The 26,201-nt window shown below is 40.4% G+C and overlaps 1 protein-coding gene across 1 annotated transcript in view; it reads left to right on the top strand.

Annotated features, from left to right (window-relative positions):
* The window catches only part of LOC124720210, a 278,016-nt gene that overhangs the window by 43,818 nt on the left and 207,997 nt on the right, over positions 1-26,201 (top strand). The window contains exons 4-6 of the mRNA XM_047245533.1: positions 2,469-2,660; positions 18,315-18,448; positions 24,111-24,194. Of these exons, the coding sequence (XP_047101489.1) occupies positions 2,469-2,660; positions 18,315-18,448; positions 24,111-24,194 (410 nt within the window). The remainder of the gene's footprint in view (positions 1-2,468; positions 2,661-18,314; positions 18,449-24,110; positions 24,195-26,201) is intronic.

Here is a 26,201-nt window from a genome sequence, read left to right as displayed (position 1 = left end):
CGTTTTTCTCTAACGAGGACCTCTAGTTCCTCTGACCACCACTCTGCTGCACGGTTGTGGTTGCTATCTTTTTTACCCAACACCTCTGTTGCTATGATTTTCACATTAGCTTTTATATAGTCATATATTTCCTCTGTACTTCCTTCAAATGATTCAACCAGTTTCCTTTCCATCCTGGCCGCAAAGAGTGTTCTGATACTTTCGTCTTGTAGGCTGTCAATATTAAAAGGTAAATTTTCATCTTTCTCAGTCTGGTTCGTTTTATTTATGTTACTTGTATCACTCCTTGCATTCTTCCATGGCCAGAAAGACTTCATTTTAACTAGATAGTGGTCTGATCCACACTGGGCTCCTCTATAAGATCTGACGTCTACTGCCTTGAAACTACTTGTTTGCCTAATGATAATATAATCTATTATAGAACGAAGTTCTTCGGTGTTCTGTTGCCAAGTATATTTATGAATGTCCTTATGTTTAAAAAATGTGTTGGTAGTTTTTAGATCAAATTGTTCACAAATTGCAATCAATCGTTCTCCATTGTCATTATATTCGTCCTCTCCATGTTTTCCTACTATTCTACAAGATTCTCTAATTCCTACCCTTCCATTCAGATCTCCCATGATAATCGGTTCCTTTCTTCTTGGGATTTTTTCAATAGTCTCCCTGAGGGTGTCCCAAAATGTATCTTTCTCCTTATCTTTTGTGTCGTTCGTGGGTGCATATACGCCAATAATCACAACTTCCCTAGCAAATAATGTCATTTCAACAGTTATTATACGTTGATTGATGAATGTCCAATTTGTGATTCTTTCTTTCCATGATTTTTTTATCATAATGGAGACTCCTGCTTTGGCTCTTACTGCTTTTGATACCCCACTCCAGATATGTACATAATTATCCAGTTCTTCTTCTCCTTGGCCTTTCTTCTTTGTTTCAGAGAGTACGACAACATCCATGTTGAACATGTCAAGTTCTGCGGGGAGTAAATTTATTTTAGTGGAAATACCTTGCACATTCCAGCATCCAAACATAATTTTCCGTTTCTCATTGCCAGTTCGTCGTCCAAAGTTCCAATTTTTCCGAGGCATATAATTAGGTTTTTTAGCATTTTTATGTTTTTATGTGAGTGAGGAGCTGGCCCACTGCACAACCCCCAACCTGGAGCACTAGGTAATTTTTACTCAAGGTTTTCTTCCTTTAGCCTTTGATAAGCCAATATCATACTACAAGGCAGCAGTTGCTAGTTTTGGTCCACCCCGGGTATTTTATTTCCCCGGTACCCACCATATCTGGTGAGCATTCCCCTATCCGCCACCTGGGGAGGCGCCCGATGGGAGACCAGCAAACTCCACACGGGATGCACTTTTTTTAGTTTTCATAAATTAAAGGAAACCTGATATTTTTGAAGCATCTGGGGTTTTTGGATTTTCCAAAGAGGTGCATTTTGTAGGCTCTAGTAGCTTTTGCACAAATTAATTTTGTTACTCGCTCTTTACTATTTTTTGTACCCTGGAGCTGAATTCTCTCACCAATGAAGCTAAATATTTTGAAAGTAATGATTTCTCATTTAATTTGGTTTCAGTAGAGTTGTAAACATAGTCCAAGTCAGTCATTTTTGTACAATTCATTTTAAAACCACCTTTAAAATAATTCACTGCATCTACATCAGCTGACATTTTTGTGTCTCGTATTTGTAATTTGCAGATTCCGTGACTAGAGTTAAATCTGTACAACCGCCTGTTACTTGCCATAAATAATTCGTTGCCATAAAGTTTTTTATTTAACTGTAATGCGTTGTCACAGAGCAGAGGACCAGATATCAGTTGCACAGTTGACCATTTTTTGTAAAAACCAGTAGATAGCCTCTTCCAAAAGTTCATTTTTCTGTTTCTTCATCACTTTTTGATGTTTACTACCATCTTACCTATCAAGTTAGCAGGTGTACTCCAAAATTGAATCAGTATGCGTCTTAATATCGCTTACTTAAATTGTACTCATTGTCTAACTTAAGACGAGTTTATCCTTTATTTTAATGAATCGGTACTGTTCATTTTATCTTTAAATGATAACACCACTCTCTCACACATTGACATTTTTAAGCGAAGCACAGACACAGCAGGATGCAGCAGCATTGTGATTGGAACCGTCTAACTCGAATAGTAATGAAACGTGTGCCGTTTTGTGTGAACAGTAATGAAACACACTAAGCAGAGATCACGGGCGGGTAGTGCCACTGTGCCACGTCTGTACACACACGGACTAGACTACAGAGACGTCTGCTCGCAGATGACGATCCGCATAATTCGAATCTGTATATCTGAGTTTTGGATAATCGAGTCTCCACTGTATGTTGTAAAATAATTTGTTTTAGGGTAAAAGGATTTAAGTTAACTGGATGTAGATATGCTGATATTTTTGTCGTAAACACTAACTGCTGCAGACAGCTGTCAGTTATTTTGTTATTGCAGTGGCTCCGTCCATCTCGACCGGCCACCGCCTACCCGGTCGAACTCGGCATACACCTCGGAGCTGGCCAGGCAGGTGCACCGGCTGATCACGAAGCCGTCCCCGGCGAGGCTGGTGCTGCTCCGTGCGACGGAGCGCGCCACCGGCGTGCCTGACGCGCAGCCGTACTACACCTGCTTCTACTGCGAGTGCCGGTGAGTGGGCGGGCGGCTGCTCGGCTCGTGTGTTCTGTGGGACGCTGTTGTGTGCATCTGGAAGTAGTCGAACCTACAGAGTGAACCCGAGCTCCACTGGATGTGGTTTGAGGATGTTTTATGAGTGTTTTGCTATAAGGGACCCGCAATCGCTGGTAATTCGTTACTGAGTAATTTCACTTAGTTTGATTTCTTACCTCCATTTATCTCTGTACCGGACCTGCTCATGTGGTATTGGGTCCCAACTCTTTGACCTAACGTCCATCTTTGCAATCCCAGAATTTCTCGTGCCTCATATTCGTTCATTAATGTTTTTGCTTCTTTCAAAAAATATTGGCAAGAATCCCCAATCCACACCTTAGGTAACAGGGGGTTATCAAAAGGAGCGTAATACAATTCCTAGTTTTTTTGAAGGACTAGGTAGCTGAAATAGAAATGTCTTCACGTTTTATTTAAATACCCAGTGATATCCTTTTCACTTGACCGACACTCGCACATCTCACTTTTTTTTTTATGATGAAAGTCACAAGAAAAATTCAGACTGTCAGTGAGACGGTTGACATCGTTTTTCTTTTAGTTGCTGCTGAGTGTTTGGTTTCAGACTAGCAGGAACACGTCTGAGGTGACTCTCCACATTCAAGTGACTGTGATGTTTCGTTTTATGATGGCTGGTGTTGGAAATTTGAGCCGTATCAGGGCTTTTAAAGCTTTCTTTTGCTAGTCCTGGATAAACAGGAAGGAAACTGGCCCAAAATTCTTCCAGTGCCACTTTTTGAAACTGTTCATTAGTACGCAAGTCACATTTTGATTCAGTTTCATCAGGAGGTGTGTGCACATCCATTGTGAAGAGTGATCTTTCTAATTTTCACTTCCAGTCTTCTGAAGACAAATGAGGGAAATAAAGTTGAACTCTTCCCGGAGGTGTTACAGCTGCTCACTGTCGATAACTCTCCACTTGCTGACATTGACTGTAGTGTATCTGGAAGTACAGCGAACTGAAGGAATGCAAAAAGCTACTAATGCGAGCTTCCGTGTGACGCTTCCGTAGTTGTATCTTTTCCGAGAAGACCTTTACGACATCATTTGCATCCGGTATTGTGATGTTTCTACCTTGTAGTTTAAAATTTAGATTATTCAGTATCTCAAAGAGGTGTGAAAGCTATTCTAGGGAAAATATAAAGCTGTCATCAGTGAAGGAGTTGGCTCAAAAGAAATAGTTCAGCTGCTGATTTCAATTCGTACAGCCTGCTAAACATATTGCCCTTCAAAAGGCACTGAACTTGAATATGAAAAATTAAAGACTGGTGTTCAGCATTGAAATCATTACATAGGACTTGGAAAAAATGAGGATTCACAGCAGTTCTCTCAATTTTATACACTTATAGTCATGTCTACATCTACATCTACATGGTTACTGCGCAATTCACACTTAAGTGCCTGGCAGAGAGGGTTCATCGAACCATTTTCATACTACTTCTCTATCATTCAACTCTCGAATGGTGTGCGGGAAAAAGGAACACCTAAATCTTTCCATTCGAGCTCTGATTTCTCTTATTTTATTATGATGATCAGTTCTCCCTATGTAGGTGAGTGAAAACAAAATATTTTCGCATTCGGAAGAGAAAGTTGGTGACCGAAATTTCATAAATAGATCTCGCCGCAAAGAAAACCACCTTTGTTTCAGTGACTTCCACCCCAACTCGCATATCATATTGGTGATACTCTCACCCCTGTTGCACGGTAACACGAAACGAGCTGCCCTTCTTTTCACTTTTTCGATGTCCTCCGTCAATCCTACCTGGTAAGGATCCCATACCGTGCAACAATATTCCAGCAGAGGATGGACAAGTGTAATGTAGTCTGTCTCTTTAGTGAGTTTGTCGCATCTTCTATGTGTTGTGTCTTTGTTTCGCCTTCCCCACAATATTAACTATGTGATCTTTCCAATTTAGGTTGCTCATAATTGTGAATCCTAGATATTTAGTCGAATTGACAACCCTTAGATTTGTGTGATTTATCGTATACCTATCTCTCTCTCTTTTTTTTAATCGGGTTTCAGGAGCTTGGGTTTTTCTGTGAATCATACAGTGGGAGGCAATAAATTAAGATTTTTTCTTTTTTTTCTTTTTTACTTTCTTTTTTGAAGCAAACGAGCTGTCTTTCTTTGAACATTTTTGATGTCCTGTATCAATCTTACCTTATGCAGATTCCACACCACACAGCAATGCTCCAGAAGAGGTAAGTGTCCTGCCAAAAAATGACAGTCTTCGATTTGCAGTCCACACACAATTATGTGTGTGATCGTTACATTTTAAGTTATTCATAATTGTAATCCCTAAATATTTAGTTGAGTTTACAGCCTTAGGGATTGTGTGATTTATCGTATTACTGAAATTTAGGGGATTCGTTTTGGTTCTCATCCGGATGACTTTACGCTTTACACGATTTAGAGCCAGCTGTCACTTTTTGCACTGTACAGATATTTTGCAATTCGTTTTGATAATCTAATGGCTTTACATGATGGTAAATGACAGCACCATCTGCAAACAATCGAAGAGGGCTGCTCAGATTATCTTCTAAATCATTTACATAGATCAAGAACAACAGAGTGCCTATAGAACTTCCTTGGGGAATGTCAGATATTACTTCTGCTTTACTCTGTAACTTTCCGTCAATATTACGAACTGTGACCATTCTGACAGATGCTGTGGACGTGTATGAGTGCACTGTTTCAGTTTTCCTGTAGTGCTACGGATGTCTGTGTCCTCAGTTGCCGATCTCTCACTGTTACGGACTAGTTACTTTCATATCTCAACGAATAAAGAACTTTAGAGTATGTATTGTACAACATATGTGCCTCATTGCGTGCTACCATTTACAAAAAGCTCATTTCATTATCTCCAATCATTTATGAACTACGACCACAGGGTTTGTGATGCCCGAGGGTGTAAATGGGCATGTCACGCATGACTGTTCTTCGGATATAGAACCTGATAACCGAACACAAAATGAGAGGTCATTCTGCTCTCAGTTTTAAGCAAAATTTTGATATCTTATCTACATTTGATGCAATGCAATATATGACATAAAATTGACCAAATGCAAAACTTATGTGATGTGTTTTTTACCTATGCAAAATCTTTAAAATTTTGTGCAGTATTTTACTTGATATTGATGCAACTTAGTAACTGTGGTGTATAATGAAGAGAAATTCAGCTCTTTATTGAGCAAAGATATCAGACTGTAAGATGTGCAAAAATCAATTTTTTTTCACCTTATAGTTTTTGAAAAATGGGATAAGTATTTCATATCAGCCGGAATGCTGTCTCTCAGCACAGGCTTCAGCATTTGGTGAGCAGTACAGCCGTAACTTTCAGCACGCAATGTCTGTAGTAGCAAAAGGGTTAAGAGGGAAATTTTGTATAATGCTTTAACAACTTCATCATATCCCTGCTGGAAGATATCGATGAAGTCCAGTTTCGTGTGACTTACAGAATTTATTTTTCCAACAAAAAACTCTTTTAGTTGATTTTTCAATGAAGAGAGAGCTGTTGTTAGATAATGCTCCAGAAGCACAGGCCACAATGATTTGTTACTGAGGATAATATGACAGACAACACAGTGTGGCAGTTGGACATTATGTCTATCACTAAACGTGAATCTGTACTTCATATATTCTTCATTATAAAATCTTCTTTTAACACACATTTTCGCTCAGTGTACAATACCAATAAAAGTACTCTTTACTTCTACAGAGCACAATATGAGTTAAGAATGCAGAGTGCAGGCTGAAGAATGCATTGTCAGCAATAACTTGGAAACAAAGCTGATGCTGCCAACTCTACAAAAAAAATATGCGCCTGCTAACTGTAATAAGAATATAAAATCTTTGACTTGTCTGGTTGCTTCACCATTTAACCCCCCCCCCCCCCCCCACTCCACCCCAACATTGGGAACCACTGTTGTTTCGCGTGGCACATGATACGTTAGTCTCTGAGACACACAGGTGAGCCAGATGCGACTCGAACCCACGATGGAGTGATGACCCTGGCTGGTGTACTGGCCATCCAGTGTGTGGTGTAGGCAAATGCTTGGCTGCTCCCCAGTTTCTGCATCACACACCGAGCAGAGTGAACGGGACTCCCAGACGGGTGACACACGTGGCTTCGCGCCCTTAACTCTTTGGCTCTCTGCATTCCGTGCTGACGGTAGCTTTTGTTACGACTGTACTGGTCGCCAAATGCTTGTGCCGATGCCGAGAAATGACGTCACGGCCGATACGAAATATTTACCCTCCGAGGATACGAAATATTTACCTTCAGAGTTTTCGAAAACTGTTAGGAGCAGAAATTTGATTTTTGCGCATCTTACAATCTGATATCTTCACTCGATAAAGAACTGAATTTCTTTTTGTTATCTGTCTTACTTACTGCACTGCTTCATATTAAGTAAAATTAGCTCATACATTTCAGTGAATAAAATGTAGATAAGATATCAAAAATTCTATTTAAAATTGAGAGCAGAACAGTATTTCATTTAATCTTGGAGTTCTCGTGTTTTAAATTTGACGGAAGGTTGCGCACGATGCACCCTTTCACGTCACTGCGCATCGCATATCGTAACAATTGCCGTATCTCGTAAATGATTCGTGATAGTCGAATGAAGTTTTTTGATAATTATAGCGTGCTATGAGGCACGTATGTTACCTTCGCACCGTAGGGAAACGGAGCGGCTCTCGTATACGCGTCGACACTGCCCGGGTAACGGCACAGCGGGACGTGTTTGTGCACTCACAGCGGCAGAAGTGTTAAATAACAGAGGACTGCAATGATAGGGAGTCCGTCCAGCAGCAGAGTTATATAAGTTTGTTCTACCTCGAGTACAGCAGATCCTGTACTAGATGGGATTGATCCTAAGAAGAATAAGAGGATTTATCTTTGTACTTTTATTGTGCTGAACATATCTGCCCAACAAAGCAGATATTGACTGTACGTGCTGTGTGTCCGGTTTGTATACAGATTTGTTCTGTAGTGTTTAATAAAAAAGAAAAAGGAGAAGAAAAGAAAAGAAAAGGTTTAAAATGTGGGAAGAAATGGTGAATAAAAAGGGGGTTTTAAAATTGTTAATGACCGTGAAAAAGGAAAGAATGAAATGCAAATCGGACTTCGTGATTCGGAATTCGTGCGGCGTCCAGGTCTTCAAAATCTCCTACTTCATTTCTGCGTGAAAAGTCTGCTCCGAAATCTTGCAATCGTCCAGGAATCACTAATTTATACAAATTAAAATGATCTTGATACTGAATGCAATTTAATTTACTTTGCTACTTCCATCCTCCGAATTTCATAACAACTTCCACCATATGTCTACACATTAAAATCAGATCAAGACTAGCTAAAAAGTTTTTACGTCTGAATTAAGCTTTGGCTCTCGAGAGACAATAGACGGATAGAAAAACAAAAAAGAGAGTTACAATTTTAGTATTTTCTCTGCCGTCGAGCGCTCATACCGCTGTGACGGTATAATTTATGTCTGAGGGAATGAATGTAGCGCGGCGAAATTCAAAGTCCCGCTACAGTTCCATTCACTCACAGTACTTTCTGTTAACAATAGTAATATCCACTTTACCCATCAAGCGAAAGCTTGCTGCTCGGTACAGTCCCGTGTTTCTTTTGCTAGCGACACTGTAAGTTAACGCTGATACAGAGGTGTGTGTTTAAGTTTACCGGTTGAGAATTGGTAGATTACAGCTCTTCTGGGGTTTCACTGAACGCAACAGAAGAGCGGCACGAAGGCAGTATACCTAGCTGTTCCCATAGCAGCTTTTGCATCTGTCTGAGGATTGTTGCGTAGCTCTGTGTTTTCTGTTATTCATTTTGGTTCAGGAACAAAGTTAGCAGGCTTGAGAAACCTGTAAATCACACTTACATTATTATTATGTAATGAGTTAAGATGTACGATACAGGCGAAATACCCTCAGACTTCAAGAAGAATATAATAAGTCTAATCCCAAAGAAAGCAGGTGTTGACAGATGTGAAAATTACCAAACTGTCAGTTTAATAAGTCACAGCTGCAAAATACTAACACGAATTATTTACAGACGAATGGAAAAACTGGTAGTAGCCGACCTCGGGGAAGATCAGTTTGGATTCCGTAGAAATGTTGGAACACGTGAGGCAGTACTGACCTTACGACTTACCTTAGAAGAAAGATTAAGGAAAGGCAAACCTATGTTTCTAGCATTTGTAGACTTAGAGAAAGCTTTTGACAATGGTGACTGGAATACTCTCTTTCAAATTCTGAAGGTGGCAGGGGTAAAATACAGGGAGCGAAAGGCTATTTACAATTTGTACAGAAACCAGATGGCAGTTATAAGAGTCGAGGGGCATGAAAGGGAAGCAGTGGTTGGGAACGGAGTGAGACAGGGTTGTAGCCTATCCCTGATGTTATTCAGTCTGTATATTGAGCAAGCAGTAAAGGAAACTAAAGAAAAATTTGGAGTAGGTATTAAAATCTAGGGAGAAGAAATAAAAACTTTGAGGTTCGCCAGTGACATTGTAATTCTGTCAGAGACAGCAAAGGACTTGGAAGTGCAGTTGAATGGAATGGACAGTGTCTTGAAAGGAGGATATAAGATGAACATCAACAAAAGCAAAACGAGGATAATGGAATGTAGTCGAATTAAGTCGGGTGATGCTGTGGGAATTAGATTAGGAAATGAGACACTTAAAGTAGTAAAGGAGTTTTGCTATTTGGGGAGCAAAATAACTGATGATGGTCGAAGTAGAGAGGATATAAAATGCAGACTGGCAATGGCAAGGAAGGCGTTTCTGAAGAAGAGGAATTTGAAGTGTCAGGAAGTCGTTTCTGAAAGTATTTTTATGGAGTGTAGCCATGTATGGAAGTGAAACGTGGACGATAAATAGTTTACACAATAAGAGAATAGAAGCTTTCGAAATGTGGTGCTACAGAAGAACGTTGAAGATTAGATGGGTAGATCACGTAACTAATGAGGAGGTATTGAATAGGATTGGGGAGAAGAGAAGTTTGTGGCACAACTTGACTAGAAGAAGGGATCGGTTGGTAGGGCATGTCCTGAGGCATCAAGGGATCACAAATTTAGCATTGGAGGGCAGCATGGAGGGTAAAAATTGTATAGGGAGACCAAGAGATGAATACACTAAGCAGATTCAGAAGGATGTAGGTTGCAGTAGGTACTGGGAGATGAAGAAGCTTGCACAAAATAGATTAGCATGGAGAGCTGCATCAAACCAGTCTCCGCACTGAAGACCACAACAACAACGAGTTATCGAAGGGAGTGGGTCCCTTACACCGAAATATCTGTGAACGACCTCCGTAATTTTGTCAGTGGAGTCGGAGTTGACCTGTCTAAACTGTTTGCTCTTTTCTCAGGGAGGGGAGAAGAAGAGGTTGGGGAGGATTGTGAAGTAGGTGCGGGTCGTTCAGACCCCACGTCAATATGAACACCCTGTTGTGAGGATGAAAGGAGGTGAAGGTGAAGGATTCCTCTTTTGCAACATTCCCAGACATATGCTTCTTTCTTTAAGGAACAGTTCCAGATGCTCTGTACTGTTTTTTCCTACTTTACAGTTGACAGTACTTAAAATTTTCCCTTGCCAGCCTTTTGTTTCCTTGCAGTTTTACTGTTTTCTTAATTTAATTTTCCTTTTGCTGCCATGCACAGTGGGTTTAAATTGCTTCAGGAAACTAAAAATTGTAATAAAAATTACAATAGACCATATCAAGAGGGAATTAACCACGGGAAGTGTTTAATGTGCTGTTACATCGAAACTCCATCTTTTTCTTCAGTTTCACAAATTTGTTATCCAGTATGGCGTTTTCTGGTTTCGCTTCTTTCAGTCATGGCACAGAACGTAATATCACTGTGTTGTCACACAACTGTGTGGAAGAATTTAGTTTGTGGGGTGTGTGTAGTATGACAGCTTCTTATAAAAATCATAGTTGTTTTATTGGTGTTCTCTTTTACTGCCAGAAATTTGTAGGTATGCACCAGTGTAAAATGCAATGAGCCAGGTTTGTTACATATCCCTGTGTTATTCGATATGTACAAGTAGTAAAGCAGACCGAGAAGGAATTTGAAAAAGAAATTAAAATTCGGAGAGGAGAAATGAAAACATTGAGCATTGTCGATGAGATTATAATTCGGACAGAGACAGCAAAGGATCTAGATCAGTTGTATGGAATGGATAGTGTATTAATAGAGGTAATGAATCAAACATTGAAAGAAATAATACAAGTTATGATGTGTCATAAAATTAGGTCAGGTGATCCTCAGGGAACTAAATTAGGAAATAGTAGAAGATGAATTTTGCTATTTGGGCAGCAAAATTACTGATGGTGGAAATAAGATGGTTATAAAATACATACTTGCAATAGCAAGAAAATAAGTTTCTGAAAAGGATAAATTTATTAACATCAAAAATAAAGCTATGTTACAGGATTCTTGCATGATGCACAAATTAATGTTTCCCTAATACTCGTATAACTAAATAAACTGATTAAATATAATAGAGGGAAACATTCCACCTGGGAAAAATATATCTAAAAAAAATGTCTGCTTGTGTCTGTGTATGTGCAGATGGATGTGTGTGTGTGTGTGTGTGTGTCTTTCCCTCTCCTTCCCTCTGTGCTGATGAAGCAACCGTTAGTTGTGAAAGCTTGAATTTTGTGTGTATGTTTGTGTTTGTTTGTGTGTCTATCGACCTGCCAGCACTTTCGTTTGGTAAGTCACATCATCTTTTAAATAAACTGATTATATTTTCAAGATTTGAGAATGCTCTTCAACAGTGATAAGTACATAAGGAAATGCCAAAAAAACTAGGAGAATACATAAACATCATCAAAGTTAGGTCAGTAGGCGAAAGAACAACGTAGAGGGTGTCCCAGCAGGAATGGTCAGTATTCGGCATATGATGGGAACGATCATTTGAAGCAAAAGACTTCGTACGGACATATTCCCTACTCCTGATGGTTTCAGAGGTAGACTGCATTTAATGTATGATGTTATTTTCTGTATTATTCAATAAATTCTTAGGTTTACACGTGTACACCATTTAGCAAACATTACAACATGTCTTTTACAGACTATAGACAGGAAAATGGGTATTTTTAACACGTTCGCATCTGAGCATTATTGTATACATCACATTACAGTTGTTGTACAGTTCACAATAAAAGTTTGAATATCCGACCATCAACTTCAGTGTATTTACGCACTGCTGTGTTTTGTTGCTTGTCTGCACGTTCCCTAATGAGGGCAGCAGCGGCTGTGATGTGACCGAGCAGTTCATCTCGCATACTCACCATTTGTTGTATACCTCGTACTTCATCCGACCCCGTAAACAAAAATCTAATGGTGTAAGGTCTGCCAATCATTGTGGCCACGTAATTGTGCTATCACGACCATTCCGATGATTAGAATAAGTGCACTTGAGACATTCCCCTCACAGGTCTGGTTAAATGTGGAGAGGCCCTGTCATGCTGCAATTATAGGGTGACACAGAGTAACTGGAATGTTTGAAATGAGTAGTGGCAGCCATGGGCAGGTGGCAGCACTGCGGGTTCGTGACATTAGCGAGTAAACAGTCCGCCATTTCAGGAATGGTGGATCAGTGGAAGGGACAACTGCGTGTGTCAGCCATAAAAATGTTTTATAAAAGCAATGATAGTTTAGTAGCAGCGCAGAGGGAGTTTCGACGTTTTTATAATTTAGGACGTCACGATGCTGTTCCATCGAAACACGCTCTAAAATGTCAGATTAATGACTTTGAAGAGGCTGGGCGTGCCCTCGAGAAGAAACCAACAGGACGACCGAGAAGTGTGCGTTCTCCAGCGAATATTCCTGTTGTACGCGAGTCTGTCTTACGGAGCCCACGGCATTCAGTTCGTAAGCGAGCAGCAGTGGTTGGAATGTCCCGGGAGAGTGTTCGCAGAATTCTTCATCTCGATTTAAAATTTCATCCGTACATGCTACATATGGTGCAACAATTGAAGGACAATGATTACCGGTTACGATTAGGATTCTGTCAACAAATGATAACAAAAATAAACAATGACGATGCATTTCTAAACAAGTTGTGGATGTCAGATGAGGCACATTTTCATCTCACAGGTTATATGAATAAGCAGAACTAACGTTGCTGGACAAACACAAATCCTAAAGACGTTCATGAGTGCCCTTTACATGCCAGTAAAGTGAGAGTATGGTGTGGTGTGGTGTTTCATGACATAGGATTATCAAACCGTATTTTTTCACAAATGAACAGGGAAACACAATAATTGTTAATACCGATCGTTATGTGGAGATGGTATGAACTTTCACTACACCTGCATTGAACAACTTTCCAAACGTTCAAGAAGACTGGCTTCAACAGGACGGTCCGACATCACACACCATACGGCAATCAATGGCATATGTGCAAGAATTGTTTGGCAACCGTGTGATCTCATGATTTGCTAACATTCCCTGGCCTCATAGATTGCCAGATTTATCCGTTTGTGATTTCTTCTTGTGAGGCTACCTCAAGAGCAAAGTCTATACGACTCGACCGAGAACCCTAGATGAGTTAAAAACAGAGAATTCGGGATGCAATTCACAGTATCCCAGATTTATCCGTTTGTGATTTCTTCTTGTGAGGCTACCTCAAGAGCAAAGTCTATACGACTCGACAGAGAACCCTAGATGAGTTAAAAACAGAGAATTCGGGATGCAATTCACAGTATCCCAGCTGAGATGTTGCAGCTGCTAATGAGGAATCTCAACAGCAGATTTCACAAATATATTCGTACAGGAGGACGCTATCTAATGGATGTAATTTGTAAAAAATGATAAATGCCATCAGTGTTTCGTAAATGGCAAAGTAAGGTTTCAGTTACTATTAATGCAATATCTTCCCTTCATCATTTGTAGTTTTATAGGATTACAGAAATGTTCCTGTTTTGTTCTGTCACCCTGTACATTCCAGTCTGTGTGGCGAAAGGAACATCTTCAAAGTGTTCAACAAAAGAAGTTTCCAAAAAATGTAGATAATTCTGTCCTGTCATTCACTCTTCTAAAATGACTGGATCTACCGAAAGGTAACTGATTGTGCTGCACCATTTATTGAAAAGCAGTGGTGGATGTTGGTTGCCACTGTAGCGTGTGATTTTTTTCTGCAACCATTGACGATTATTACACGTGTTGTTGATTCTGCTCCCTGTAAATGTCACTTCATCAGTGAGCAGTGTTAATGGAAGTATATGACAATTGTGATTTGACTAGTTGTAACATTACGAGTCAAGACAGCTGTAACGGAACTTGAATAGCGTAAAGTTATCGTTAAAAACGCACGCCGCGTGATTTGTTACGATTTGGTCGGTCATAATGGTAGTAACATGCTTTTGAATACAATTAAAATATAACGGTGATACCTGTTTAGCGTTATTGGAAATAATATGTAATAAATTAATGAGTAAGGTAGTCGATCCTATAAGAAGAGGTAGAATTGGGCATATTAAGATGTTTTGCTTTATATCGACTAAGCCGATGATACGGCGTCTTTTTTTTCCGTTTACTCTTAGAAGAAAAAAAAGAAAACCAGTAACAGAGTGCTAATTGTGCATTGTGAAAAATATAGGGATGAATTTTAAATAGCTACAGTGTATAATCAGACTAACAAATGGACATTCAGTTACGCGAAATAGCGGACAGCGAAGTGTGGTCATTAAATTGAGTACACCTACAGGGCGGTCAATTCCGGGATAAGTCTATTCGCATCTCACAAGGGACGCGGTATTGAGACCATTTTTTTTTTTTTAATTATATCACGGAGAGCGGGCTTCAATTAATAAAAAGGAGAAAAGCTGTATCATTATCATTGACTGTTGGTGTCAAGCAACCAAAACTGTTCATCAAAGGGTTTCGGTGAATGAGTGGTGAATGCGAAATGAAACTGTGAACGAAGTTATGTTAAATAAAGCAGAAGAGACAAGACAGTTTGGTCGTATCTGTTATTATTCCATAAACCGTAACATTTATTCTCGTTGTACGAAGCCTTTATAGACGATCGTTATGACAATTTGCTTTGAAGGGATCTCGTTACGAGTTAAGTTTTGGGGACCTGGTCAACAGGGGATAGTTCGTAGATCTTAACTACTGCAGCTATTCTGGAATCAGGTGCTACCGTGACCATTGTGTGTTGTCAATGGCTTAACGTCATCATATCTCATGCTCTAAGATCGACGCGCCTTTCCTCTTGGTATAACGGTGTCTCACGGTAACCACGACAACGCCGACGGCGAAGGAAGATACGGTAGATAGTGATAAAATTCATGTCGTGTGTCATTGTTGTCAATGTGGAGATTGTGAATGTGCCGAATGTGAAATGGGTACGAGTGTCCTGTATGTAATGTTTGCCTTACACGAGTTCGTAGATCGTCCATATGTGCAGAAAGTCACCATCTGGTAGTAGGACTACACTGTGCCATTTTGACTATGTGCTGCTATTCCACAGAGGCTGTTAAACTATTCATTCACAAAACAGTGGGAACCTGGAAGAATACAAATTTCATTCCAATATGCTGAAAACTCCGGTAAACACTCCACGATTGAGAATTTGGCGGAATTTGCCGACGGTATCGCTCAACAGCTGCAGGAGCACTGCTGTAGCAGAATCTGTACAGAAACGACAAATGCAGTTAACTGATGCTTCTGTCTGATGCAGTTCGCCCCTCGCTACTTCACTCACAACTCGCTGTGGTGTGCTAGTTTAATGGTGGGAGAACATCCTGAGGATAGGGGATGAAAGCAACCAGGTAGGTTGGGCTACAATGAAACATCAAAGATGTCTTGTAGGAAAGACACACACATGTGCATCACTAGCCCAAAAATAAATATACATTGTGTCCTATTTCAGAAACCATTCAGAATAGGTAATTTGTTCCTGTGGATTTTTTCGCTTCATACAAGTGTTGCTGTCATATCCCAGAATATTGAGAATTCCTCCTGAGACACACTGTATAAACTTTTAATCGTAGTCACAAGTTGATACCACCCACACAGCCCCCAGCCTCCTCCCCCTCCCATTTACCTGAGGATGAAATGGGAAACGGAAAAACATTTTAGGGACAGGGAAATGAAAATTGAGGTCTGCACTGTTCTCTAGCAGCAAAACATGAATCACAACGTAAAAGGTATTCCAAATAAAAATATTCTGCTTAATTACAATATGTTAGGTTTTTCATAGTGCCACAAAATTGCTGCAGCTATCCACGGACGATCTGCAACTTGATCAGTCCACACCTCGGACTTGGAAGCTTGCAGCAGTTAAGAATGATCTGGGAGATGGTCACTGTGCTTGATTAAGGCAGTGTGTCAAGTCTATGTAAGAAAAATTTTCAAATTCTTTGAAAGAACATCAGGTCAGTTTCAAAACACAGTTGAAAGTGAACTACTGCTCAGAGTGATGTCATATTTGAACAGCATATTATTCCTGAAAGGGGAAATGTCACATTAAAAAAAAAAAAAAAAAAAAATCGGAATACGATGGCTGTGGTTTGAGTGGTATATTAAACTGTCTGTACTCTTCAATGTGTATGAGTGGAGAAGTCTGGCAGCCAGTTAAATAGGTAAGCTCAACTACCACAGCAAGGTCGTATCACATCAGTTGCAAAAAAATTGTTATTAATTGCTCTGAGGCAAAAAACCATATAAAAAAACAAGCTGACCTAGGTTTTTAATTGTTGTGGGGCCAGAAACCACATGGAAAGCAAAACAGCATTGGATTTTAACTGCCCTGGGGGCTAAAAACTGCATAAAATGTAAAATAACGTCAGTCTCTAATTATTGTGAGATTAGTACGAGACGTGTCCAGTATGCTGTCACTGTTTTCTGCCACAAGTTGAAAGCGAGAACGGCACGACCCACGACAGATCGGAGTGTTTCGGGCTCGACATTCGGAATGCACTGCGCAGTGTGTGCCTTCAGTTCAGTTACGTTTGGCGCCGGAACGCCGAACGCGGCCTCTTTCGGCAGACCCCGTAGCCAGAAGTTGCACAGATTAGGAGCAGATGGTCTAGATGGTAAGGATGTAGGGAAGTGACAGCTGACAATTCCAGCATTTCCGAAATGATTCTACGGCAGCCGCTTCAGTGGTTGGTCGATCGATTCGGGGAGAGGACCGAACTGCGAGGTCATCGGTCCCGTCAGACGACAGAAGGATAGTGAAAGAAGTTGGTTGTGCCCTTTATAGGAACCATCCTGGCATTTGCCTGAAGCAATTTAGGAAAATTACGGAAAACCTCAATCGGAATGGCTGGACGTGGGTTTGAACTGTCGTCCTCCCTAATGCGAGTTCAGTGTACTGACCACTGTGCCACCTCGCTCAGTGCCGCTTCCGTGGTTGTGCCGTATGCAGAGCAGTGCTGTCTTGCACAAAACTGATCTTAGCCACACTGTTGGAGGACTGGAATGCTGTTGGTGTACAGAAGATTCTCACAGCATTTATAAGTGATGCTACAACTAACAGGACTCATCTCCTCAAAAAAAAGGCATTATGATAAATGACACCATCAACCCGCAACAATCACATCTGCAGAATGAAGTGATACCAGTCAATTCACGTGCAGATTTTCCGTTGCCCATATTCTGCAGTTCTGTGTAGTGACACATCCTCAGAGATGTAAATGGGTTCCGTCTGTCCACAGAATGTTCCACAGCCATTCATTGTCCACTTCTGTGTGAGCAAGGAATTCTGAAGCGAATATTTGTCTTGCTGCAGGTCAGCAGGAAGCAACTCCTGAACTTTGGTGGTTTTGTACTGATAGCAATGCGGGATGTCTCGTAGGATTTTACGCACTGTGCTCGCAAGCACATCCGACGTGTGGGCAGCGCGTGTTTGCATGTCACCTCTCGACCCGTCCCGCAGTGCTGTGGCCACATCTTTGACAGATGTCGGATGAATTGCTTTCCTCCCTCTGCCACATTCCACTTCAGAGGAACCTCTCATTTTGAATTTTGTAATCATTTTTCCCAGACCCTTAGTAGACATAGGCCCGAAGCCTATTTTCGTACCCTCGAGTGTTCTGAACTTCTGCACGGCTGCTAATGCGCAGTCACCGTTCGTGCACGGTCACCTTCCTCGTAAAAGAGCTTTACCGGCAGTGTGCACTTCTTCACGGAGGGTCACGTCGGGCGTCTCGTACGTGAAATGGGGAACGACTTCGTGTCTGCCTGTGTGCGTACTCTGACACTTGTAGCGCTATGTATTGGTAAAATTTTCGTTAAGTTTTTTTGTTCTGTGATGTCTCTTCCCTGTGTCAGTAATATGCTGTTCAAAGGAGACCTCATTCTGAGCAGTGGCTCTCTTTGTACAGCATTTTGAAACAGGAACTTCATTTATGGACACCGTGTAGTATCTGTTGTTGCCTGTGTCGCAAACCAGTTTGAAGCAGTAGCATAGAAACTGTTGCGTAATAAATATTTATAGTAGTAATAGGACAGTATCAGGTGTTGTATGTTCCATTTATTTTATTGTATTGCCATTATTTCTTGTGTTTTGCAGGAGCTGTAAATTTCAGGGCTGTGTGCAAATTAAATAAATAAAGATAAGTAAAAGCAGTTGGTGCACGTGCCTTAGGTTCGAGCAGCAGAGCACCCGCAACAGGCACATGGGTCGGGCGCACAGGAGCGAGATGATTTGCTCGAGGTTGAAGCGGGAGAAGCCGGAGGATGACCCGGACGACGTGGACGTCGCAGTCGAGTCCGACAACAGTGAGTCTCTCTCCTCTGCTTCCTCTCCATTTTTGTTTTGTCGCATTTGTTATCGACCTTATAGGTCAGTTTGCTGTGGCTATCCATTCCTGTCTTTCACTCCTTTATTGTATTCCTTTCAGCGGAACTGGTATCTCGTAAATTGTTGGGGACGATCTGCCCTTTCAGCTCTTTCCCTGTTCCATTCTTTCATCTGCATTTTCCACCAACAGCTTGTGTGCTAATACATGCTTCACGATTACCTATTTTCGTCATTGTATTTTTATTACACTACTTCTCTTGTTTACTCATTGCAGGATGTCTTCATTTCTTACTCAGTAATCCTTCCTGATGGACAGCCTCCCACAGCACAACATCCCAAAGAAATGTAATTTTTTTCTTTTCTGCACTCCCCCTTATCCATATTTCATCCCTGAACACAGTTGTTCTCCAAACATACCTCTTCATGTGATGAGTCACATTTTTGCACTTGGCTGTCAACGGTGTGCTTCAGAGTGTTCAACCAATTTATCGTTTCCACTTTATGTGCAAAACTTTTGACAGCCAACAAATTTGTCTGCTTTAGGTGCTTTTAGTTGTTCTGTTAAGTGTACTCACTGCCTGGACTCCAGAGCTTGACTCCCAACACCCTCTATGCCCTTTTATCACGTCTCGGGGATGTGAAGACCAGCGAGATCTGTATAAATTGAGTATCGCACCCCGAGCCTCGAGTGAAATAGCGCAGTGGTAAGGTAACTGGACACTCGGCAGGACGCCGGTTCGTTTCTCTGTCTGCCCGTCCAGATTTAGGTGTTCTGTGGCTTCCCTAAATTTCACCAGGCAAATGCTGGGATAGTTCCTGTGAAGGCAAAGCCTATTTCTTTACGTTTGCTTCCCTGACCTGGACTTGTGCTCTGTCTCTAATTATCTCATCTAATCTTCCTTCCCTCCTTAGTGAGCCGTGTCTTGCCGACAATTAGATTCTTCGAAAGGGTCGGGTGCTCGAATTGTCAAAATTGAGAATGGTTGAGAAAGTGGTTTAGTCTGAGATAGAGACAGGCTCAATACCCAGCAAGTTTGACAGACTACTTCCCTTGTAAATGTGGTACCCAGTGAAATTTCACAGCAGATTAAGTGTGACTCGTGAGCCGTCCTCACGGCTTTACTCCTGGTAGTGCCTCATCTCCTACCTTCCAAACTTCACAGACTGGTACGCGCCTGGGGGATGTTCCAGAATGAAATTTTCACTCTGCAAGGGTGTGTGCACTGATAAACTTTTTGGCAGACTAAAACTGTACAAGACTGAGACTCGAACTCGGGACCAGTGGCTTTCGAGGGCAAGTGCTCTACCTGTCGAACTAACAAAGTGCAACTCACAACCTGTCCTCATAGATTTATTTCCACCAGCGTCTTCTCTCTATCTTACTCACACTACAGCTAAGCTGTGTCTCCGCAATATCCGTTCTTCCGGAAGCGCTAGTCATGCATTCTTCCAGGAGTGCAAGTCGTGCGAGCTCCATAGAAGAGCTTCTGTGAGGTTGCAAAGGCCGGAGGAGAGGTACTGGCTTCATTAAGCTGTGAGGACAGGTTGTGAGTTACATTCGGTTAACTCAGTCGGTAGAGGACCTACCTGTGAAAAGCGAAGGTCCTGTGTTCGAGTCTCGGGTTGGCACACAGTTTTAATCTGCCAGGAAGCTTCATATCAGCACACACTCTGCTGTAGAGAGACTATTTCATTCTGGATGGTGTTCGGTGTATTTCACTTCCTTCAGTGAAAATAAAAAGCCGTCTTTGCGGTACTAAAGACAATCTACATCTTGAGGCTGGATGTGTACTGTATTTGGAGCAAATCTGGCATGTTTTACTGTTGGAACAGCCAAGGGACAATGTGCAGAACGTAGGAGCACTCGGATAAAACAGGCGAGCACTGCATCGAATGTAATCGTGAAACGAAGTATGATGAGACCGGTATTGTCGAGCAGAGACATACAGGTCAGCACAATTAAGAAGTGTCTCAAAATAAAGACGTCTGCAAACCTAATAAACTGAGATGGAGGTTTCAATTTAAATGAGACATGGAGTTCAATGTAGTAAGAGCTCGCTGGACTTCATATCCCGCACAGGTGGGCAACGACGAGAGAATTTGTCTGTTGCGTGGAATATCATTGTTAGCTCTGAAAAACCAAAGAAAATTAAAGGGCGTACTGGGCATCAGGAGTCGAACTCACAATTAGCTATGAAGTAGGTGACTGGGCCTGTTGTGCAAATATTGTGCATAAAATAAAAACAGATAACTAGGCTGAACACCCAGAAGCACACCAGTAATTAACTTTTCGTGAATTCATTTCATTTCTTGGTCTTAAGGTTATTATTTCTTCAGTGTTAGCAGCTCTTACTTTTTATAGAATGCCACTGTGCCACTTGCAAACAATGCTACAGCATCTTTCTCGTAGTTTCCTTCTCTGTTATTTCTATTTCTGAGATGGCAAAATTCGTCCACCTCTTCAAGATCCTGTTGTCAAAGTTTAGTATTCAGCCATCTGCGTGCCTATCTGCTCTGTTAGCTGAGCCTTATTTATGTTCTCGTGCATATTGTAACAATCAAAGTTTCGAGCTGATTGTATGTCTGTGACAGACAACTCCCAAATTGAGATAATTTTTCTTTCTGCTCATTTTATTCCATTCCACACTATCAGACACCTTTCCAAATCTGTGAATTTAGATTCTATCCTGTTTTGTTCAGATTTGCACTGCTGTGCTAAAATTACTTCTGGAGTGTCCCTACTTCTCCTGTTAGCAAAGTTTTCCACTCCTGTTAGTAAAATTGCTATCTTCTAAGTTATCGTCATTTTTCTATCAATTCTATTCTTCAGTAAAGTACACTTGAGGGTAATTTTTTCTTTTTTTTTTTTTTTTTTTTTATGCAACCGATGATAGACAGATTTTTGCACTCTCCCTTTGTCTAGAATTGCAATAACTGTATCGGTTTTTAGAGAATGCTTAGTTGTAGTATGACACTGTTAACATATTTCTGTCACTGTCTGTAGAAATTACGGTCACGTTGTGATTCTCCTAACAGTCGGCGCTCGAAGAATCTCTGAGTGTGGCTTTCCGGATTGTTATTTCACGAAACAGTGTGCTATTTCCGAGCAGTGACAGCTCGAAGTCGGGTGCTCACTATTTTAGCTCTTTGGAGGGCCGCTACGTGGATGTCTCAGCTTCCACAAAGTGATACTTTACTTGTAAAATGTATCACAAGTATGATCAGTTCCCACACATTAGTTATTGCAGTGTGCTTCTTAAATGCAAAAGTTTGTCATAAAATGGGGTGCAGTTTGACCAGTGAAGAAAATCCCGAGGCTGCTCAAAGAATCTGGGTGCAAAATTGATGGGGATGGTTTTAAAACTGATGTCAGTGTTTCTGAAATGGACAGTAATCTGCTCTTCTCCTTTATCTTGTAAGCAGGGGCCGTACACAAATGTCGAAAAAGTATATGACTTCAGGGGGAGTGCAACAGTCATTGGGGCCCGACTGGAATGTGTTAAAAGAACCGTACTCCCCACCAGTGAAGCCATCTCTGAGGAATAGAAACACTCCAGTTGCTAATTCCACTGAACAACATACCCAAGATTTAATGCTGTGGGAAACTGTGATTTTCTTCTTCTTCCTCACTCATTTTGCCCAAATACAATATATAAAATAGTCTAATTCCTTCCATTGTGGTCTGTGTTTCTTAATTCTGTTGATTGGTATTTGGATATGGTATTTGGATAGTACTTTTGGAAGCATGTCATTATACGTCGTCCTAATGGTGCAATGTTTCCAGTTTCTTCTTATTCTTGTACCTCTTCAGAGACATTAGCCCTAATCCTGCTCTAATTTTTCTATTTTGCTTTTGTTATGGCTTGTGTTTTCAGCTACATATGTGAGAAACTTCATCACTACAGACTGGACTCTCGGTATATTCTTAATTTTATTGTTGCCCAAGTTTCACTTCCATACATTGCAACTGCGCAATATTGTTTTGTAAAATATTAACTATTTTTCTGTCCTCATTTTCTCTTCTAGTTTCATCTTCATGTGGTATACATTATGCCATATGTCTAAAGAAATATTCATTTATTGCAAAATTAGAGGTACTTTTATTTTTCCTGTAGAATGACATGTCTTTGTTTTGCTATCTGATATCTACAGTTCATATATTTATTTCTTATTCAGTAAATATGCCTTTGTTGCCATACTGTTTTGGACATCAACTATTGCAAAACACACTGGGGGCAGTTTGTAAGCTTAATCCGCAACAGGATATCTAATACATCTATGGTCTTGTTTCTGGCTTTTCCCTATGTTGATAGTCAATTTACCTTAATTGGTATGTCCCTCTGTGAGATATTAACAATTTTATTGCACTAGCATTGTTGCAGATTGATGATGTGGAACATTATATGAAAAATTTTATCAAAAATATAATGTGCAGCTAGAAGATGAGATGTCCAAAAATTTATTCATACCTATGTGTACACCACAGCCTTATTACAAGAAAGCCATAGTAGCTAATATTCTACCCTAGCATTGCTGAAGACAAGAATTTGCTCAATCTCTCAAAGACCTTGTCACAGACAGGATTTTAAACCTTCACCTTTTTTCCCTTTTTTCCCCCTGTTAACATACAGTTGTCTTTCATCGTGTTAGGCATTCCCATATGTAAATGATGACAAACTGCAATTGTAGGAGAGTTGTAATGGTAGAGTGAGATCTGAGAGAATCGCGATTCAAAAATTAGTCTTTTGGTCCCAATTACAATTGTCAGTTGTTTCCATAACACTTCTAGCAAATGTTGGAGTAGTTATCCCAAGTAGCCCATATGAAATTTCTCCTCTACCATCATAGTGAGATTACACCAGTGGTGTCCTTGTGTGATCAGTAGGTGGTCTGTGTGACATTACCTATGACATGAGAAGCTGACTAGCACGTCTTTATACTTGCCTATTGCTGTCTCCTTTTTATTGTGTCTGTTAGACACTATATAACTTAACTACAATCAATTAGTAGCTGCAAATACTTCCTTGTCTTTCTCTGTTACTATCAGACCTCATCTGGTTATCTGGTTCCTCTACCACTTGTGCAATAAGCTGTTGTTCTACTCATAACATGGCCATGGTGAGTTAAGGTATCCAAAAGTGTTTCTCTCTCTCTTCTCTTCCCTCCCAAATCATTTTGAGATGTGAGAGTAGAGAGATTTTCGAAATTGGTTTGAGATTGCCTGTGTCATGACATGTACCTACTAATGTCTGGTTCATTTGAATCGTTGAATAGGAAAAGAGGTCATGTTCGAGATAAATCACAAAAAACCGTTTTACTACGCTATGGGTTTAGGCACATAGTCACACGGCAGTTGGCCACGGGGTGAAACAAAACACACCTTTATAACGTACTTTAGCCGCCGACTGTGGCCAGTAATTGAGTTTGAATGTACTAGAGATGACCCTTTTCAAACCTGATGATGGTAATAAGGCAACTATCATTACATTTGCAGTGGAAGGATTGTGTTATGTAATTTGGAAAGAAGTGGATGTGACCCCTTTTCCAATTCATCGATTTAATTACTCGTACCAGTTGAACAAAACATTTTGACAGACATACTTTACTGATGACACAGCTAAATTTGAAACCATCTCACAGGTTGGCATGAACCGAACAACACCATTTGGATGCCCGGCGTGCCGGCCGGAGACACGGGAGCTGATGGCGATTTCCTCTGCCCAGGTGCGTGTTCACATGTCAGTTTGTTTCGAATATAACTTCTAACTGCACTTTTCTTCCTGGTGTAAGTATTGTTATATAAGTAACTAAATTATGAATCTGAAGTTTCAGTTGCACAAAAATGGTAATGTAAATAATTATGCAGAAGGGTATCTTATATAAAATCAGAAAAATATACAGAAAATGATAAGATGTCCTCCTGCATGATTTGTTTGTGTTATGTTTTTCCCTTCACCCACACATGGTTGTAGCAACATTTCTGGAAACTCTATCTGTAGAATATATTGCAATGAGGGGTGATCTTTTTGTTCTCCCCCCCCCCCCCCCCCAAGTGTTGCTCAGTATTGATACTACAACCAGTCACCTTACAGTACTTTCCTTAAAACCACTTATATTCTTCCAGTAGCCACCTTTTTGTGCTGCAGCAGGCTTACTCTCAGACAGTGGGTTATTAGAGGACTTTGATTTATAGCAGGTACAGCTAACCTCTTAAAATTGCAGTAGTAGTGAAAACATTTGGAATGTACGTGAATTCTGTCGTAGAATCGTGGACACACCCTGACGGCACGGAACAATTTTGCGGGCTTCCTCGATGTGTCGGTGAAGTGTTTCTGTATCTGGGTTGTCTGCTTCAGAAACCAGTTGTATATTATGACCCCAGAGATGAAAATCTAATGGACAGGGGTAGGTAGAATATGCAGGCCGTGGAACTTGCCCTCCTCAAGCTATCCACCTGTTGTGGTGGATACCGGGGCACCTCGAACATGACAAATCTAAACAAGTCTCCACGACACCACATCGCCATTTAGAATACAGTGTGTCAAAGCCCTTTATGAATGAGCACAACACTGTGCCATCTAGGATACAATAGATGCAGTGAGTCAAAATCTTTTTTTAATGAGTGCATTGAAGTTGTTCGGTTGAATCTGGAAAGGTGTCGAATGTAACTTTTCAGTAATAATTTAAAAAACAAAGGATTTTTGGTCACACGTTTATATGAACTAACAGCTCAATCTCCTGACGTACAATCCTCGGTACGGTGTGGAAGTTCTCTGTGGGAGTATACATTTAATTATCTGTGAAGGGTTCGATCAGTTAAAGAGTCTGTGACGATTTTGCAAGTTGTTTTACTTATGGATGTGGGGATAGGCTTATAGTACAGCGAAATTTGTGTTCTGATGTGCTTGATCTCTTGCACAGTTACTTTCTGGTTGCCATTAGCACTCAACAGTAAAGAGTGTAAAATTTCAATCATGTTCTGACCCCGAATTGCCATAAAAAAATTGGGGAATGTGTGACACCTATCATGTTTTTGTGTTGTTTTATGTACATGATTTGTAAACATCCACTATGTTATGTTCTTGTATGGTTAATTTTGTGGGTGTAGTATTAAGGAAAATTTAGCTGAAATAAACTTCATCTAAAATAAGTCAGCTATAGTAACATCACTTGCTCATAATATTTAATTTTGTTCAAAAATAAATACTGGGTGATGAGGCAAAACAAGCACTGTATCATTGTAAGAGGTACCCAGGCAAATTTACCCCATTTCACTACAACTGGCGCCACATAGTCATAACTTGCCTCTACTTAATATACAGAGGAATGCACCATAATCTGAGAGTGAAATTAGAAATTAAAATAACTTTTCCAAACTTCACCAGTGTATGCTCAAGTATATATTACTGTTGACATTGAAAAGTTACAGAATGATCAAATGAATAAGTTAGAGCACAACATTCTTAGGGGTTATTTTACTCATCGCATCGGGCAATCTGTCACTGCATAAGTCCTGGAGACAGTTACTGTAAAATTTCAACTACAGAAAAGTTAAAATTAAAAATTGTTTTGTATCACGTTATTTTAAATACATTTATTATACTTTCAAAACAGAGTTAAAGCATTATTACAAAGGCAAACAATACTTACAATACAAGTAGAGCAGCTACATGCTCACCGCTCAAAAACTTAAAACCAGACTGTCTCCCTATGTCAACATGGCAGCCCCTA

This window comes from Schistocerca piceifrons, chromosome 11, assembly GCF_021461385.2.
Source record: "Schistocerca piceifrons isolate TAMUIC-IGC-003096 chromosome 11, iqSchPice1.1, whole genome shotgun sequence".
In the NCBI taxonomy this organism is placed as follows: domain Eukaryota; kingdom Metazoa; phylum Arthropoda; class Insecta; order Orthoptera; family Acrididae; genus Schistocerca; species Schistocerca piceifrons.
This window is presented reverse-complemented; position numbering and strand designations above follow the sequence as displayed.